The sequence below is a fragment of the Schistocerca americana genome, chromosome 3, assembly GCF_021461395.2.
Source record: "Schistocerca americana isolate TAMUIC-IGC-003095 chromosome 3, iqSchAmer2.1, whole genome shotgun sequence".
Lineage (NCBI taxonomy): Eukaryota > Metazoa > Arthropoda > Insecta > Orthoptera > Acrididae > Schistocerca > Schistocerca americana.
In genome coordinates this window covers 364503936-364521882 of record NC_060121.1, presented here as the reverse complement: position 1 = coordinate 364521882, position 17947 = coordinate 364503936, and the positions used below count along the sequence as shown (strand labels likewise).

General features: G+C 36.4%; 1 protein-coding gene across 1 annotated transcript in view; it reads right to left on the bottom strand.

The window, feature by feature from the left end:
- Window positions 1-12848: 12848 nt before the first annotated feature.
- Window positions 12849-17947, bottom strand: part of LOC124605677 (probable serine/threonine-protein kinase fhkE) — a 228754-nt gene continuing 223655 nt past the window's right edge. Inside the window, exons 4-7 of the mRNA XM_047137527.1 lie at window positions 17619-17745; window positions 17284-17332; window positions 16115-16294; window positions 12849-15239 (exon numbers count right to left, since the gene is read on the bottom strand). Of these exons, the coding sequence (XP_046993483.1) occupies window positions 13532-15239; window positions 16115-16294; window positions 17284-17332; window positions 17619-17745 (2064 nt within the window). The 3' untranslated portion in view covers window positions 12849-13531. The remainder of the gene's footprint in view (window positions 15240-16114; window positions 16295-17283; window positions 17333-17618; window positions 17746-17947) is intronic.

Here is a 17947-nt window from a genome sequence, read left to right as displayed (position 1 = left end):
GCAAACAATCTAAACAAGAACCCTAAAAAGTTTTGGTCATATGTAAAATCGGTAAGCGGATCTAAATCCCCTATTCAGTCACTCGTTGACCACGATGGCACCGAAACAGAGGACGACCGAAGAAAGGCAGAAATACTGAATTCAGTGTTCCGAAACTGTTTCACTGCGGAAAATCGTAACACGGTCCCTGACTTCAGCCGTCGCACGGACGCCAAAATGGAAAATATTGAAATAAACGATATCGGAATTGAAAAACAACTGCTATCACTTAGTAGCGGAAAAGCATCCGGACCAGACGAGATACCCTTAAGATTCTACAGTGATTATGCTAAAGAACTTGCCCCCTTTCTATCAGCAATTTATCGTAGATCGCTGGAAGAACGTAAAGTACCTAGCGACTGGAAGAAAGCGCAGGTCGTTCCCATTTTCAAGAAGGGTCATAAATCAGATGCGAATAATTATAGGCCTATTTCGCTTACGTCAATCTGTTGTAGAATAATGGAACATGTTTTGTGTTCTCGTATTATGACGTTCTTAGATAATACAAATCTCCTTCATCATAACCAACATGGATTCCGCAAACAGAGATCATGTGAAACTCAGCTCGCCCTATTTGCCCAAGAAATTCACAGTGCCGTAGACACTGGCGAGCAGATTGATGCCGTATTCCTGGACTTCAGGAAGGCATTTGATACGGTTCCGCACTTACGTTTAGTGAAAAAAATACGAGCTTACGGAATATCGGACCAGGTTTGTGATTGGATTCAGGATTTCCTAGAAGAAAGAACACAACATGTCATTCTTAACGGTTCAAAATCTGCAGATGTAGAGGTAATTTCGGGAGTACCGCAGGGAAGCGTGATAGGACCTTTATTGTTTACAATATACATAAATGACTTAGTTGACAACATCGGTAGCTCCGTGAGGCTATTTGCAGATGACACGGTTGTCTACAAGAAAGTAGCAACATCAGAAGACTCGTACGTACTCCAGGAGGACCTGCAGAGGATTAATGCATGGTGCGACAGCTGGCAGCTTTCCCTAAACGTAGATAAATGTAATATAATGCGCATACATAGGGGCAGAAATCCATTCCAGTACGATTATGCCATAGGTGGTAAATCATTGGAAGCGGTAACGACCGTAAAATACTTAGGAGTTACTATCCGGAGCGATCTGAAGTGGAATGATCACATAAAACAAATAGTGGGAAAAGCAGGCGCCAGGTTGAGATTCATAGGAAGAATTCTAAGAAAATGTGACTCATCGACGAAAGAAGTAGCTTACAAAACGCTTGTTCGTCCGATTCTTGAGTATTGCTCATCAGTATGGGACCCTTACCAGGTTGGATTAATAGAAGAGATAGACATGATCCAGCGAAAAGCAGCGCGATTCGTCATGGGGACATTTAGTCAGCGCGAGAGCGTTACGGAGATGCTGAACAAGCTCCAGTGGCGGACACTTCAAGAAAGGCGTTACGCAATACGGAGAGGTTTATTATCGAAATTACGAGAGAGCACATTCCGGGAATAGATGGGCAACATATTACTACCGCCCACATATATCTCGCGTAATGATCACAACGAAAAGATCCGAGAAATTAGAGCAAATACGGAGACTTACAAGCAGTCGTTCTTCCCACGCACAATTCGTGAATGGAGCAGGGAAGGGGGATCAGATAGTGGTACAATAAGTACCCTCCGCCACACACCGTAAGGTGGCTCGCGGAGTATAGATGTAGATGTAGATGTAGTAAATAAAATAAATTCTTAAGAATATACTTTGAAAATAAATCGTGGTTCAAATGTATTTTGTCACATTTTAATATATCATACAGTCTTTTGAATTTTCACGTTAAAAAAGCCAAAATTACACTGTTCACCCAAAATACAAAAATACGTCCAATCACATCAGAGACATGCTTACTACTACTTCACTCTGCGGTAATAACAACATTCTTAACAAATAAATTTCTATTAAGTTTGATTATTATTTCATAAATGAATCCAGAAATTAACATAATAAACAGTAGGGCCTACTACATTACGTAAATAATAGTAGAAATTTTAAGTGTGCCAAATTCTTAATTTCAAACGTCTCTTTTTTTTTTAAAAAAAAAAAAAAAACAACTCTATACTTATTGATTGTAACATAGAAAATAAAATCATTTCTTTTCATACATTTTAGCTTGATATATAACATATTGAGTATAAAATTATATGAAAGTTTTCAGAAAAGCAGCTGTAATACTAGTATTGACAACTACTGTTGAGGAAAAGTAATGCTAGAGGAGGATGCCATTGTGTACTTTCCAGTAAGCTGGGGCAAACCATTTTGAAACCACTATGAATTTCAAACTAATCTTTGTGATGAGGAAGCCTTTATTTTATAAGCCTAAATAACCATACTTTGGTGATGTTTTGAGATCAGATTACCACGGTATATATAACATGCTACAGTTGCACTGATATGTTACATTCAGCAGTGTTCACAGAAGCTAAATGTCACTTAAAATATTCAATTCATATATTGGAAACTTTGCAAATCATTTAATTCATTGTGACAGTGTGAGCTATGTTTCAACTTGTATACTCATAGCAAACACAAGCTGACTTTGTTGTTGTTGTTGTTGTGGTCTTCAGACTGAAGACTGGTTTGATACAGCTCATCATGCTACTCTATCCTGTGCGCGCCTTTTCATCTCCAAATAACTACTGCAGCCTACATCCATCAGAATCTGCTTAATGTACTCAGCTCTTGGTCTCCTTCAACTATTTTTATTCTCCACACTTCCCTCCAATACTAAATTTGTGATCCCTTGACGTCTCCTATGAACCGATCCATTCTTCTAATTATGTTGTGCCACAAATTTCTTTTCTCGTCAATTCTGTTCAATACTACCTTATTAGTTACGTGATCTACCCATCTAATCTTTAGCAGTCTTCTTAGCACCACATTTCAAAACTTTCTATTCTCTTATTTTCTAAACTGTTTATCATGATTGTTTCACTTTCAAACATGGCTACACTCCAGACAAATAGCTTCAGAAAAGACTTCCTAACACTTAAATCTACATGCAACATAAACAAATTTCTCTTCTCCAGAAACACCTTTCTTGTTTCCATTGCCAGTCTGCATTTTACATCCTCTCTACTTTGGCTGTCATCAGTTATTTTGCTAGCCAAATACAGTAGCAACATTCATCTACTACTTTAAGTGTCTCGTTTCCTAATCTAATTCCGTCAGCACTGCATGTTTTAATTCGACTACATTCCATTATTCTTGTCCTGCTTTTGTTGATGTTCATTTTATATCCTCCTTTCAAGACACTGCCCATTCTATGTATTATGCTGTCTCTGACATACGGTATTACAGAGAAATCACAAGGAACATATGAAATTAAATACCCACAGATATAGCTCATTAGAAGAGTCATTGAATTCATATTACCATAATTCATCGAGAAGTCATATCATAAACACCTGACAGAAATTCTGTCTTGGACTGTATCACACATTTTTAAAAGAAGAAAAAAATATTTTGTATTTCAATCTCACAAATGGAAAGACCAGATCACTACAGGTGCTACTTTCTTTTCTTCTTCTGCATTTATCTTTTCCTCTTACTTTATTGTTTCTATCTTCTTTTATCTGACACTACCACAATGCTTATTTTTCTATTATGTTTGATGTACTAATCCCTGTGATAACTTTCCCTTCATCTTTGTGTCCCTTTCTCCATATACTTTGCCACGTCATGAGCTCTTCTAAGCCTTGTTTGTGAGTGACCTACCTCCTTTCACTTTCTTTTCTTGCTATGCCCCCCCCCCCCCCCCGTTTTTTCGTCTTTTTTCATTGTGTTGTAGGAACATTTCAATATAAAAGCTATAATTACTTTTTTGTATTTATCTGTATGTTTCCATTGACTGCACTGAGCAATTGTATTGTGAGTGTAATTACTTGCCATCTCATCTGTCACTGTGCAAATTTAATAAATTTTGGAATGACTTGATTCATTGCATAAAACTGAGGAAATAAAATTTCATTTTGTTAATGTGCATTTTTTATATAATGAGTATTCTGTACTGACAATTAGGAAAAGTGCCCTCAGAGGGCTTTGCAGAGAGCAAGAAATGGCCAAATATTAGTGAACTGTAGGTGATTACCTTCAATAATTGTGCTGTTTGTCTGAATAATTTCAATGTGACTTTGTTTAGTGAAACATACACAAATGAGATGGGGCAGTAGGATCTTGTGAAATCTTACATCTGGCTGAACTTCTTGCTGGAAACTAAGCTTCAGCTATCATCCCCATTGATGTACCAATATAAAAAGCCACATAAGATATATTCCACTACCTGTCAAGTCAGCATTTCCAAATGTGCTCTCTACACTCTTTTGTGTTTTGATGAATAGAGCATATTATTGTTGATTTTTCATATATGATAACATTCTTAGCAAGACATTCATGTTTGGTCGCGGGAAAATGAAGGTGACCCAGCAGGTGCCCTTCATGCTTCTGAATACTGGGTAGAACAGCTGTTTGGTTTCTGTGATTAGATATTGGACCATAAAATACACAAACCAATAGCATTGACAATTTACAAGTCACTGGCTGGAAAATCTTAAGATAAAGACTTAAGTGGAGAATCATTGTGAAGACTTTGATGCTGATTTTCTGTCAGGCAATACTGGTTAAGGACAGTTAGAGTTGTTAATGTCCAGCTTTGAATGTTTCCCTACGCAGAAGTTCTCAGCGAGGACTGAAGTGTGTAGTTCCACGGCCACTGAAAATTTGTTTTTAGACCACACTACTTTTAGTGGTTTAAACGTAGAGCAATAGTGGTTTACATGATGATGATGGTCAGATGCTGACAATAAAATCTGCTGACTAGTTAGGCTAATATCATAAAACAAAAGTATTGTTGCAGATTCATAAGTAACAACTTGATCACAATGTTTAGAGAGGAATTCTAGGAAGTTAACAGGAAGAGACTTGTAAAGCACACAATGGGGATGAAAATTTACCTTTTCTGTAAACATATTATTACAGTCATTGAAGTTTTGTTTTCCAGAACTTTACCATAACATTTGGTGATTGTGGTAGCAGTTACTTACTAGAGAAAACAATTGTCCATTCTCCAAGAGACAGAGCCTGAATCGTTCACTTAAGTAACACGATGAGATGCAAATATCTAACTAGGCATACTGTAACTGCCGTATACTTTTAATAAGGGTATTAGGTATGCTTTATCAGGCACTACACGCACCACTGACAGACATTAGTTTCAAAGCTACAGCTCCTAAAAAAAAGACAAAATTTATTACATCACAAAAAACAGTAATTGTTCTAACTATGGTGGGGTTTATACCAGAGTAGGACATATTTCCTGATGTATTTTATAGGAACGCCAATCTGTCAAACTGGAAATAAGCAAACTACCTATAATTCAGATAAATGTCAATCCAGCCATTATTCTTGGAAGTTTTTGCAGAAAGTGGGCTATGATAAAGTACTGATTAATTTTTCTGAGCAGAACTTTTTAATTGTCTCTCCCTGAATTTTGTAAAGGATTTTACACTGATAAAGCCATTTAAGTCTTCACAGTTGAAGTCCTGGCAAAGTTAAACAAGAAAAATTGTTCTGTTTATTTTCCTGTGAACGTAAAGTAAACAATGTATTTCTTCACCAGATTCAAGTAGTAGTAATAATATTGTGTACGGTGGATAGTGTCACACATCGCACCAGCCTCTTTAAAGACCATTAGATCTCTTTCTCTCGTTCCCCAGTTCACTTATTCCTGAATGGTGTTTGTTGCTGATATTAAAAATCAATTTAAGGTGAAATGTTATTTGAAAAACCACAATTCAAGACACAGGTATAAATTTCATACAAGTTTCTTCTTGTCTATTGTTCAGAGTGCAGTTATGCATTCAGGTGCAAAGATCTTCATCCAGTTCCCATCCAACAAAAAGCAAAAATTGTGAATCCCTGCCAATTGTAATAATTACTCATTACCTTTCTCCAAATTATCTGATTATCTAGATTTAAGGGTTGTAAAGATCCTTCAGCTACATAGCAGATAGTAATATTCGTGGTAAAGCTGGATGAGAACTGATAGTGTTTTGTAAACAGGCTTCTGTTGCTACTGACACAGGTAACTATTTTCTTTGAAAAATAGCAATAGATTCAAGTAAATACTAAGCTACTAACAGAAGATAAGCAACAGCTATTTAAGATGAATGAAGAAGTAGGAAGTCCCCATCCCACATCCTCATACCCCTCAAAGTACTAGTTTTCCTACTGCTATATAGTAACAGCTTATTGTTAATGTAATATATACATTGTGTTTCTAGGAGTTGCTTCTCTCTGTATCTCTTTCTTTTAACATGTGCCTGGATTCATTCCACATCCCTTAAGGTTCTTCTGCTTGAAGGGATCTATGGAAAATTATAAATTAAGCAATTTATATTACTCAGAGAGAATTTTATGTTTCTGATGATGTCCTGTATGTTAACTGGTCATCTGCTGAGACTGATGAGCCACCACTTACTGCCAGACAGCTTCTCTTCGTAGTGCATGCAGTGTATAACATTCTGCTGTCCATACTGATTACTGCCATTCAGTGTAGCTGCTTTTTTGGGAGTCCTGTTGAGCAACATTGAAATTGGGGAGCTATGTAACCAATGAATTATTGATATTGGGTGGACAAAATACATGCTCCACCGAGAGTTTGTTACTGTTCACTGTCTTAGTTTAGATGTAAGACTAAACTTGTGTTACATTTACAAGAATCCAGGAAGAAGAATACTCTAGAATATATTTTAGGCTTCTGTTTACTAAAAATTTAAGTGAGTACTGCAATCAGGCTCTAGTATTGTAGACAGTAATGGGTTAAATGGAATATTCTGTTGGTTGCTGAGCTGTATTATGAGAATATGTAAAGACTTTATTACCAAAAATTTATAGGCTATAATGCTAAGCTTGAGAGGACAGGAGAAGGTGAAATAAAACTGACAAAGAAACTACTCATTCTCTTACTATGGCTATGAAAAATAGTAGTATCAAAAGTTTGTGGAACTTAATAGGATGCTGTTGAGTCATTATGCCTGTACTTCTGGTATATTCTAGTGAAGTCTGTACCTTTTACAACATTTCTTATGGTGATGTTGTGACCATGTCATCTCTCAGGTGGAGACAATAAACTCCCTGGTTCAGTTATATTTTGAAAGAGGAGGCTCTCCCTACTTTCTATATTGACACATTTAGGTGGGCTCATTACAACCATATACATTATATACTTGATGAGTCATATTAATCAATTGTTAAAGGAAAACAACTACTAGATATTACCAGGAACACATCTTTGTACTTATAGCCACACTATTCAGTTGTAGTCTAATGAGAAACATGAATGTGCTCCTTACAATAAAATTGTAAGAAACTAGTCAGTGAAAACTGTTTAATGTGTGTTTAATATGGTAAATTGTTGGAGCTCTTGATAGCATAAATCACAATATATTGTGCAAAAATTAAATACTCTGGCATCAAGTACGAGAACTGGAACTTTAATAGTGGCAACTGTTTATTTACAGCTCCTACAAAGTAGATACATGTTTCAAAATTTTACTGACCTTCAAAGTAATCACCAGCATTGTGTATAACCTCTTGCCAGTGATGCAGAAGTTGTAGGATACTCTTAGCAGTGCCAGTTGTGTAGACAGTTCAAGTGGTGCCGTCTTATGCCTGACGAATTTGTAGCAATTCCAAAGCGAATGCCATGAAGTGTTTCCTTCAGCTTAGAAATCAAGTTGAACTCGTGAGGGCTTAAGTCAGGGGAGTGCAGTAGGTGGTATAGCACTTAGCAGCCCCACCAGTCAAACACATCAGTAACAGCTTGCACTGTACATGCTTGAGCATTGTCCTGCAAAATATTGGTCAGGCCCTGAAGAAAGTGTCATCACTTTTGTCTCTATGCTGTTTATTTTTGGAACACAATGTACGACCAGCTTAGAGACAGAAGTGATAACACTTTCTGCAGGACCTGACTATCATTTTGCAGGACAATGCTCATGAACGTACAGTGCAAGCTGTTACTAATTTGTTTGACTGATGGGGCTGCTAAGTGCTATACCACCCACTGCAATCCCCTGACTCAATCCTTCATAAATTCAACTCAATTTCTAAACTGAAGAGACATTTCATGGCATTCGCTTTGGAACTGCTGCAAATTCGTCTGGCAGTAGACTGCACCGCTTAACTGTCAACACAACTGGCACTGCTAAGAGTATCCTATGACTTCCACATCACTGGCAATGGATTATACACAATGCTGGTGACTGCCTTGAAGGTCAGTAAAACTTTGAAACATGTATGTATTTTGTACGAGCTGTAGACAAATAGTTGCCACTATTAAAGTTCCAACCCTCGTATATGTAATCTATCTAACTACTGTTGTATCTAATAACAAGAAACAAAAGGCTGCTCTAAAAGGAAGTTAGTAAAGATGAAAAACAAAATTTTTTGTTACCGTATTAATATTTGTGTAGTGTGATATCTGCTATCATGAAAGCAATAACAAGCATTAGACCCTGCCAAAATTATGGAACTGAAATGTGTTGTGTGATGCAAAACCTTTTTAACAGTCTGTGTTTAATATTTATAAAGGACCAATTAGGTGAATTGGCTGTTTAAAATGTACAGTACATAGCATGAAATTTCTTTTTTCACACATCATTGACATATATATTAATGTATATAACAGTACAAGTTTACATCCAAGAAGCAACTCTTGTCCTTTACAGTAATCTGCATTTTTTTTTTTTTTTTTTTTTTTTTTAGTGTTAACATGTTGACTGCCCAAGAGGTGTTAACATGGCCAATGTTCCTTCTGACAGGTACTCTACACAGGTTTAGATGATATGTACTCCAGAAATGTTAAAACACACTGCCGCTCTGGTACCTGTGTACTGCGGTCATACTGATGGGCAGAGCTGTATTTCCACACTGAGTTCCTAGAAGCTATTCGGTGTTTGGTCTGCATAATTTAAGTCCCTTTATGTGTTTACTTCTGTGGTCTTGATTGCTTTCTTTTTAGTTACTGACTACTGACTGAGGTTCGTTTTTGTGAAGCAAATAGAATGCCGCTGTGGTTGTCCTGAGGTAGAAATCTTGGAGATTCTCATTAACCCATCATGGGTGAGGTCAGGTATGTCATATCCAAGGTGTTTTGAACTGTTCCACACAAATCTTGCTGTCACAGTAGCTGGAGGTAAGGGAGACTAGGGTACATCACACCAGACCTCGTAGTTGGAGTTACTGTTTTGAACTGTCTGCAAGTTTATGAGATATATATAGTTATTTATAGTATTCTTTGATTTATTTTTACATTTTATATTTCTCAAGATGTCTTGTGAATAAATGAATGTTGGCTACAAGAACTACTAGAAGAAGCTTTAGAAAACTGTTCAAATGCTAGTTACTGTGACTCTGAGAGCGAAGAAGAAAAATCAAAGTTTCTCAAGAAAGTGATTCGTAGCAAGAGGCTATTTTGTGTGATTCAGAAGAGCAAAAATTTAGGTTAGTGGCTCCTAATCAGTCACCTGAGGTACGTGGGACTTTTTATACGTCCAAAGATGGTACAAAACAGATGAGGGATTGTCCTAGGCAAAGCGTTCATACTTGTTCAGAGAAGGTTATTACCAATTGTCCAGGTGTAAAAGGTACTGCAGAACACGCCAAAACAGAGAACGAATGTTGGAGTCTTTTTATAACAAACTATGTTGAATACTATACTTACACATACGTTGTTGTTGTTGTTGTTGTGGTCTTCAGTCCTGAGACTGCTACTCTATCCCGGACAAGCTTCTTCATCTCCCAGTACCTATTGCAACCTACATCCTTTTGAATCTGCTTAGTGTATTCCTCTCTTGGTCTCCCTTTACGATTTTTACCCTCCACACTGCCCTCCAATACTAAATTGGTGATCCCTTGATGCCTCATAACATGTCCTACCAACCGATCCCTTCTTCTAGTCAAGTTGTGCCACAAACTTCTCTTCTCCCCAATCCTGTTCAATACCTCCTCATTAGTTATATGATCTATCCATCTAATCTTCAGCATTCTTCTGTAGCACCACATTTCAAAAGCTTCTATTCTCACTTACACATACAAATAATCAAATAAGGAATATCAGGGGAAAATACCCAGAAAATAAAGAGCAATACCACATAAATGATGAAAATTTGGAGGATTCGAAGGCTTTTATGGGACTTTTGTACATAGCAGGCCTAAACCACTCAAATAGACAAAACTTGAATGATTTGTGGTGTACAGATGGTACCGGAGTTGCAGTCTTTTGGACTACAGTGTCACTGTAGAGATTTTACTTTCTCCAAAATTATTTGAAATTCGATGATAAGAACACCAGAGATGAAAGGAAAAAGACTGGCAATCTGCCTGCTATAAGAGATATTTTTGATAATTTTGTTAAAAATATTCAACAACACTATATGCCATCTGAGAACCTTACTACTGATGAGATGCTGTTATCTTTCCGAGGGAGGTGTCCTTTCCATGTATACATGCCAAAAATGACAAACAGCCAAATACGGCATAAAATATATGCTCTTATAGATGTGAAGATGTTCTATATCCTCAAACTGGAAGTATACTCGGGAAAACAACCATGAGGACCTTATCAGCTTAGTAAAAAAGCAGATGATATTGTAACAATATTAGAGAAGGAAAGTTGCCACTCACCATAGCAAAGATGCTGAGTTGTGAAACCACACTGGTTTCAGTTGTCAAACTGCAGTCGTGTGAGTGAGTTGCATGTGCATGAGTGTGTGTGTGCATGTTTATCAATTGTTGACAAAGGCACTAATGGCCAAAAGCTATAATTGTGTGAATCTTTTTGTTGTGCCTATTGCGACTCAGCATCTCCGCTATACGGTGAGTGGCAACTTTCCTTCTCTAACATTGTTACAGTCCATCCTGGATTTTCCATTGTCTCATATGATATCGTAAACTGTTTAGTGGAGCCAATAACAAAAACAAATAGGAATTTGACATTCGATTATTGGATCACTAGTTACCCCCTTATGAGCTATCTTTTGAAAGAACATTCATTGACTTCCATGAGCCTAGTCCATAAAAACAAGACAAATTTACCTGAGATTTTCAAAAAAGAAACAGAAGTATATAGTTGTCAATTTGGGTTCGAGAATGACATTACGTTGGTGTCCTACATACCTAAAAGAAAAAAAAGAAAAAATAAAGTTGTGTTGGTTATGTCAACTTTACACAATGATAAAAACATAGACCAATCGACAGGTGATAAAAGAAAACAGGAACTGTTACTTATTACAATGCAACTACAGCCGGTGCCAATGTCGCACAGGAACTGAGTGCTACTTATAATGTTGTCCGCAATAGCAAACATTGGCCTATGACAATTTTGTATGGTATGCTCAATATGGCTGCCATAAATGCCACCACAGTCTACAGAGAAAATAACAAAGGTGACAAAACACCATGAAGTGCCAAGATTTCATTCGTAAATTAGGTTTGAATCTGATAAATGACAGTCTTCGCATTAGGCAAGAAAATGTATGTCTTCCAAGGTGAATTCAAAAGAGGATCGAGGATCAACTGGGAGAAACTTCACTGCCGGTTCAAAAAAAAAAAAGACTGGTAGATGGTGTGGTGACTGTACTGAAAAAAAAAGACAGGAAAACAAAACATCCTTGTTCAAAGTGTGAGAAGCCAATATGTATGGATCACACAATTTTTGTGTGTGGAGAATGTGCTGATTTGTAGGTGTAGTGTTGGTGCTGAGCTAATTGATCTCATACGACCTTTTATTTTCTTTTTCTGTTTTATAATTAGAAGAGAGTATCATTATGTTAATTAATCAAAGAAACTATAATTTTGTTCGAATTTTGTACAAAAAGATGTTAAACTTCTGAAATTTATACATTTTCTGAGAAAGTATAGACACTTCATTATTTCACCCAAAGAAAAAGGTTTTATATCTTAAACATAGATTTTACTTATGCATCTTGTTTGATAGACACCCAAGTAAAAAAATACTTGATACACGATTTTAGTATCAAATATTCGTCATCAGAGTTTCGGGTATCTCATACCCACCTCACAGCAAGTGTAAAAATGTCTCTCCTCATTCACACTGGGTTAAAAGTGGCAGTGAAAATTAACTATGATGATGACTCTTTAGAAAACAATCTCAAAGTAACAGTCCTAAACCACATACATCAGCTCCTAATCATAAATCAGAAACTTTAATTTTCTCAACAACTTTTACAGCATTAACCAAACTCGGGCTGACAGATGGAATCACCATGATGCAATGCAGAAATTAATGCAGGGTGCATGGGTAACTCAGTCCCAAGTAGCAGCCTGAATGCAAGGCACTTAGCAAGTGGGTAGCCAGAATATCAATAATGATGCAGTGGCCAACATAAGTAAGAAGCATGTCTGCAGCAGTCCAACAGTTATTGACAGTGCACAAGAGTGCAACATTTTTTCTATGCTTGACACATTTAATATTCCTGAAGTTTTTTTTTTATTAATTCTAGCTACTGACAATGTCATGGATCAAAATTTTTTGGTGTCTAACATCCTATGTAGGTGATTAAGGGAAGAGATGTAATTTGGAGATTGAATATCATTTACTGGTGAATAATATTTGTTGTAAGAACATTCTACACTTTCATCTTATCTTGCTTTTCACTGTGACTCTTGTGTTTAAGGAAATAACATGCAAAGACCATATGTAGGGTTTGCATTTCATGAATTCTGTGCAAAATATCGCAATACTTAGCATAAAATATTCATTTCTTTATTTCAGAGTACACTGCAATATTTAATAAAATGTATACTTATAATAACATAAATAAATATTCTTCATTGTTATAAATTCAAATATTTTTACATTGATGTAAACACAATATGGAGTTCAGAGATAATTACAATATATCAGTACAACACTTAAATACAATTTTTCAGTGCACACTCTGATTTTCTTTTTTTGACATGAAATAAACTTTGTTCACAACAACAAAGCACCTTCAAGGGCAGTGAAATATTTTTCAACAAACATATTCTAGGAACTTGCATATTTACAATATTTAAAATATTGACAATTGCTGACCTGCCAAAACATGGCACTAGGTGGAGACTTCACTAGTTAGAAAACTGCAGAACTAATTATTATAGTCATGCAGATCAACTTTTGCTTGCACTCAATTATCACAAATTATTCATATAGTACATAATTGGTCCACGTTTCCATTACGATCAGTCATTTGTGAAAGGCATTTCCACAAACCTACAATGTACAATAAGTTGTATGTATCTGGGATACTATTTACAAAATTAATACAAAATTTGGTCCTTTGTTTGACTAGCATCTGTATAGTACAAATTGTTATACACACATACTACACTTGTTTGTTGCCTCAGGACAGTTCTCAAACAAGAATTTGAGTGAATGACTATTTCTGTACTTTCAAGACTGAAACTTTTTGATTCGTGCCTGTACAGATTCACATTTCACTTCACTAAACCTACTGTACTTTCCACATTTTACTTCACGTAGAACAACAATGTCACCTTTTCGCTCATGCACAATGTTCAGGCCATATTCTTTGCTCTGTGCAGGGGCTATAGGTTTTAAATTTGCAGATTCCATTTTACTTATGTACGTAGTGTGACAAGATTTTGCTGCCTGCTTCTTTGCCAAAGCAAAAATGTTGTCAGTGGAAATTGCATTTGTTGAAGCTTTGAGAAGACTTTCACCTGGAACTGAAGATAGTCGGGAAAATGATGTGAATCTGCTTGCAGGATATCTTGCTGTCACATCAGATTTCCTTAAAGCATTTGCAACACCTCCGCTGGTGTTTGAAGTAAATGTCCTGTGAGAATGCTGAACAAAATGACGATTTCCTTGTTTGCTGTAACTATAATCCACAGGTTCGTCAAGTGAAATTATACTTGACCTATCACTTGAAGAATCTATAGACATTTCACTGACTGAATCACTACCAGAATCACTTGTCAACTGATCACAAAATCCAGAACTAGTGTCAGAAGCAATGGATAGAGGAGGAGAAACTGTTGTTCCAACATCATCCTCAGAGTCATCAATTATAATGCACTTCCGAAAACTGAAAAGATCCTTCTTGTCCCGTTCCCTTCTGCGTATGACATCTTGTGGTGCTTTTTCAAAACATGGTAGCCTTCCATTATTCTTCTTTACCTGTGAAGGCATGATAGTACTGCCTACTGCCTGGCTGCTGAGGGACAGACGGTAACTGCTCAGTGATCCCACTGGCATAGTCTGCATAGCAGTAGCTTTGCTTACTGATCGAGCTTCTCCTGGCTTCAGAGTTGATACAGACATGGATGTTACAATTTTTCCTACAGTTGTTGTCAGCGTGGTAGTAGTACCAGTAGTGAGGAAAGTGCTTGTTACATTCAGTGGCTTGATGTTCTTCACAGACCCAACACTGGTATTGTTAACTGTGATTGCAGGCACACTGCCTAGCACTGCTGATGGTACTGTTCTTACAGATGTCACAACATTTGTAGCACATGTTGAAAATGTAACAGCATTTGTAGTAATTGTCCTGCTGAAAGACTTGCCTGATGAAGAACTGACAGGTGTCTTATTTTCATCAGTTGACTTATCACTTTTGGTTGTGCAACTAATAAAATTGTTGTTTTTGTAGTTGCTGGGAGAAGTAGCTTCATTGTCCATCATATTAATTGATGCAAATTTCTCGGCCAAACTACCCATATTTTTAACAAAATTTTGCCTTCGGAAGGATTTCATACCAGTAGTGGAATGATTGTCTTCATTTGTTTCTGTCGAGGTGACTCCAGCCCTCTCGGGAACGGATGCCACTGTCCTCTTAGTTTCTTCTTTCTCACCTTTCTTGTCTTCATCTGTTTTGTTACGAAGTAGCGATTTTCTCCTTGCCAGGAGGGGTGGCCTCCTCTCCTCTGTGGGTTCTTCACTTTCCACTTCAGCGCGGATATTAGCAACCCGTTGTGCAAGTGCAGCTCTTTGAGCTTGTATCTTTTCACCAACACGTGCCATTAGTAGTTCAGCATCATAAAGATTTGACAAAGCAGTGTTGGTAACAGGTGCTGGCAGATCGTCTTCTACCATGAACCACTGGTGCTTTAGGCTCTGCTCCGCAGTCAGTCGTTGGCTGCAGAATGAAAAAAATGTGTACTGTTAGATAATTTACAAGTATGTCTCATTTTTTTATGCAGTTGCCATATTTAGAGTATGAAAATAATACCAGCATTTTACTGATGTAGAAAATGGTTGCTGACATACACACTACTTATTTCTGCAAAAAAGTGCATCATATATGTTGTGCGCTTTATATGGGAGTCAGTGAACTGAAATGTTTATATAGTGGATTACTGTGTAAATTGGTGAAGGCTAATGTTAGATAATTTACAAGTATGTCTCATTTTTTTATGCAGTTGCCATATTTAGAGTATGGAAATAATACCAGCATTTTACTGATGTAGAAAATGGTTGCTGACATACACACTACTTATTTCTGCAAAAAAGTGCATCATATATGTTGTGCGCTTTATATGGGAGTCAGTGAACTGAAATGTTTATATAGTGGATTACTGTGTAAATTGGTGAAGGCTAAATAAGAACTGCTGAGTCTTTGTCATCATCTGAAGTATTCTTTAATGTATATGGCTGCTAGTTTTCTGACTTCTTCATTTAATATTATCCAAAAATAAAGACTGCTTGAAAAGGATAAATTCTATTGTAAAAAGAAGTAGAAATAAGTGACATTTGTACACTAAATGACAAGATAAATGAATTTAAATAAATTTTAAGTCCAAACATTCCTCATGAGGTGAGAGAAAAGTTATGAAAATGGCGAGACAGTGCCTGTTTTACAACTAAAAAAGAAACAGGTTTTTTATTCATTATTATTTCAATTAAAATGTAAACCTGGATACCGACTACCTGTTACAAGATGGTGTCATACTGTTTTTATCTTACATGTATGAACTGTAGAGTTCTACTGTAACACAATGAAGTTGTACCTACCTAGGGTCTTTCACTATGAGTTTGCACATGAGATCTTTAGCATCCTCAGATATATCCTCGAACAAGTCTTCGGGGAAATCGAGGATGCATTTAGATATGTTGCAGAATGTCTCTTGTTTTGTATCCCCACCAAATGGAGAGCACCCTGTGAGGAGCACATAAAGCAGGACGCCAACAGACCTGTAAAAACAATTTGCATTGCTTCTAACATCACTGATAACATATGGTTGAAATGCAGTCTATACAATTTTACTGTTTGTCTCAGTGATCATACATCATCAAAATCTTTCATTTACAAGCTGTACCTCTAAAGGTAACAAGAATCTACTTGCAAATGACAAAGCTGAATGAACTTATAGTTTCAGATAAAAATGCCTCTCAATGCTGTTATACAGGATGTGCCAAAAAAACACCGATAAACTATAGGGACACATTCCCTACCCTAAAATAAGAAAAAAAGTGTAGTAAACACGGGCTCTGAAGTGCATGCGTTAAGAAATATGAGCACTTGATCTTCAATACTATGAAACACATCACATCTCTTCTACTACAAGCTCATTGCTTTTGATGTTTTAGGAGAAGGTATATGGACCAAAACAAGAAAAAAGTGCAGTAAACATGGGCTCTAAAATGCATATCTTCAGAGCTATGAGCACTTGTTCAGTAGAAGGGATTTGTTCCACACGAACGAATACAAGCAAGTGCTAACAGCTAAAGAGTGTGCATTTTAAACTCGATGTTTACTAGACTTTTTTTCTTGTTTTGCTTACTACTTCATTAGAAGAGCTCTGTTTATTATCAAAAATAAACATTGCTCATACCTCTTCCGGAATGCATTTTAGATCCCATATTTACTAGATTGTTTTACTTACTCCTGTATAAGGAACCTGTCCCCAAAGTTGTCAGTTTTTTTGTGATATCCTGTATGTTTCTAATACAAATGTTTATTCTATCACAGTTTGATTTCTGACTCAATTTTAAACCGCCATGCTAAAATTTCTGTTCCTGTATTACACAACAATAAGTAGGAGGGTCTTAAGAATAGGTTTTTTAAACTGTTAGAGCATAGTGTTGTGTCACTGTACAGTGTGTTTAATACCTAACAGACTATGAAATCTCGTGTTACATTTTCATAAATTGGAAAATGTAGTTTTATATCAATTACTTACCACATATCTGTTGCGAGACTGATAGGCTCAAAATTGAGGACCTCTGGAGCTGCAATACAAACAAGGAACTTTCATTACTAACTTCATAGAAACAGAACACAACAATATCGTCTCGACACAAGGTTGCAGCACTACTTGTAAAAATACTTGTTGCTGAATTACTGAAATACTAAGTCTTATAGAGAAACTGATAATTAATGACAGAGGCATTTAGTCTTGTAAAGATGTTAGAAATGCCCAAGATCTATAGTGAATCTTAATGAGACAGCATCACTTCTACAAAATCAGCAGTAGAAAATCATATAACACAGCTTATAAACTAATAGATAGCTTACCAACATAATCAGGTGTTCCTAGCATATCACGAATGTCAGCTCCTTGACTGATATACCGAGAGATGCCAAGGTCGCACAGCTTTACTTCACAGTGTGGGAACTCATCTGTCAGAACTAGGTTTTGAGGCTGAAACAGTGAAAACAGCGAATTTAAGAATAACTGATTTGAGAAAGTTACAGTTCTTTTAATTCATGAACTAAAATTGCTTTTTAGAGACTGATTTAATGAATATGCAAACTAAACACATTTCGGAATTTGTGTTCATAACTTTGAGATAAAATATTTTATAATCCGTAATTTTTATACCTAATGATAGTACCGTAACTAA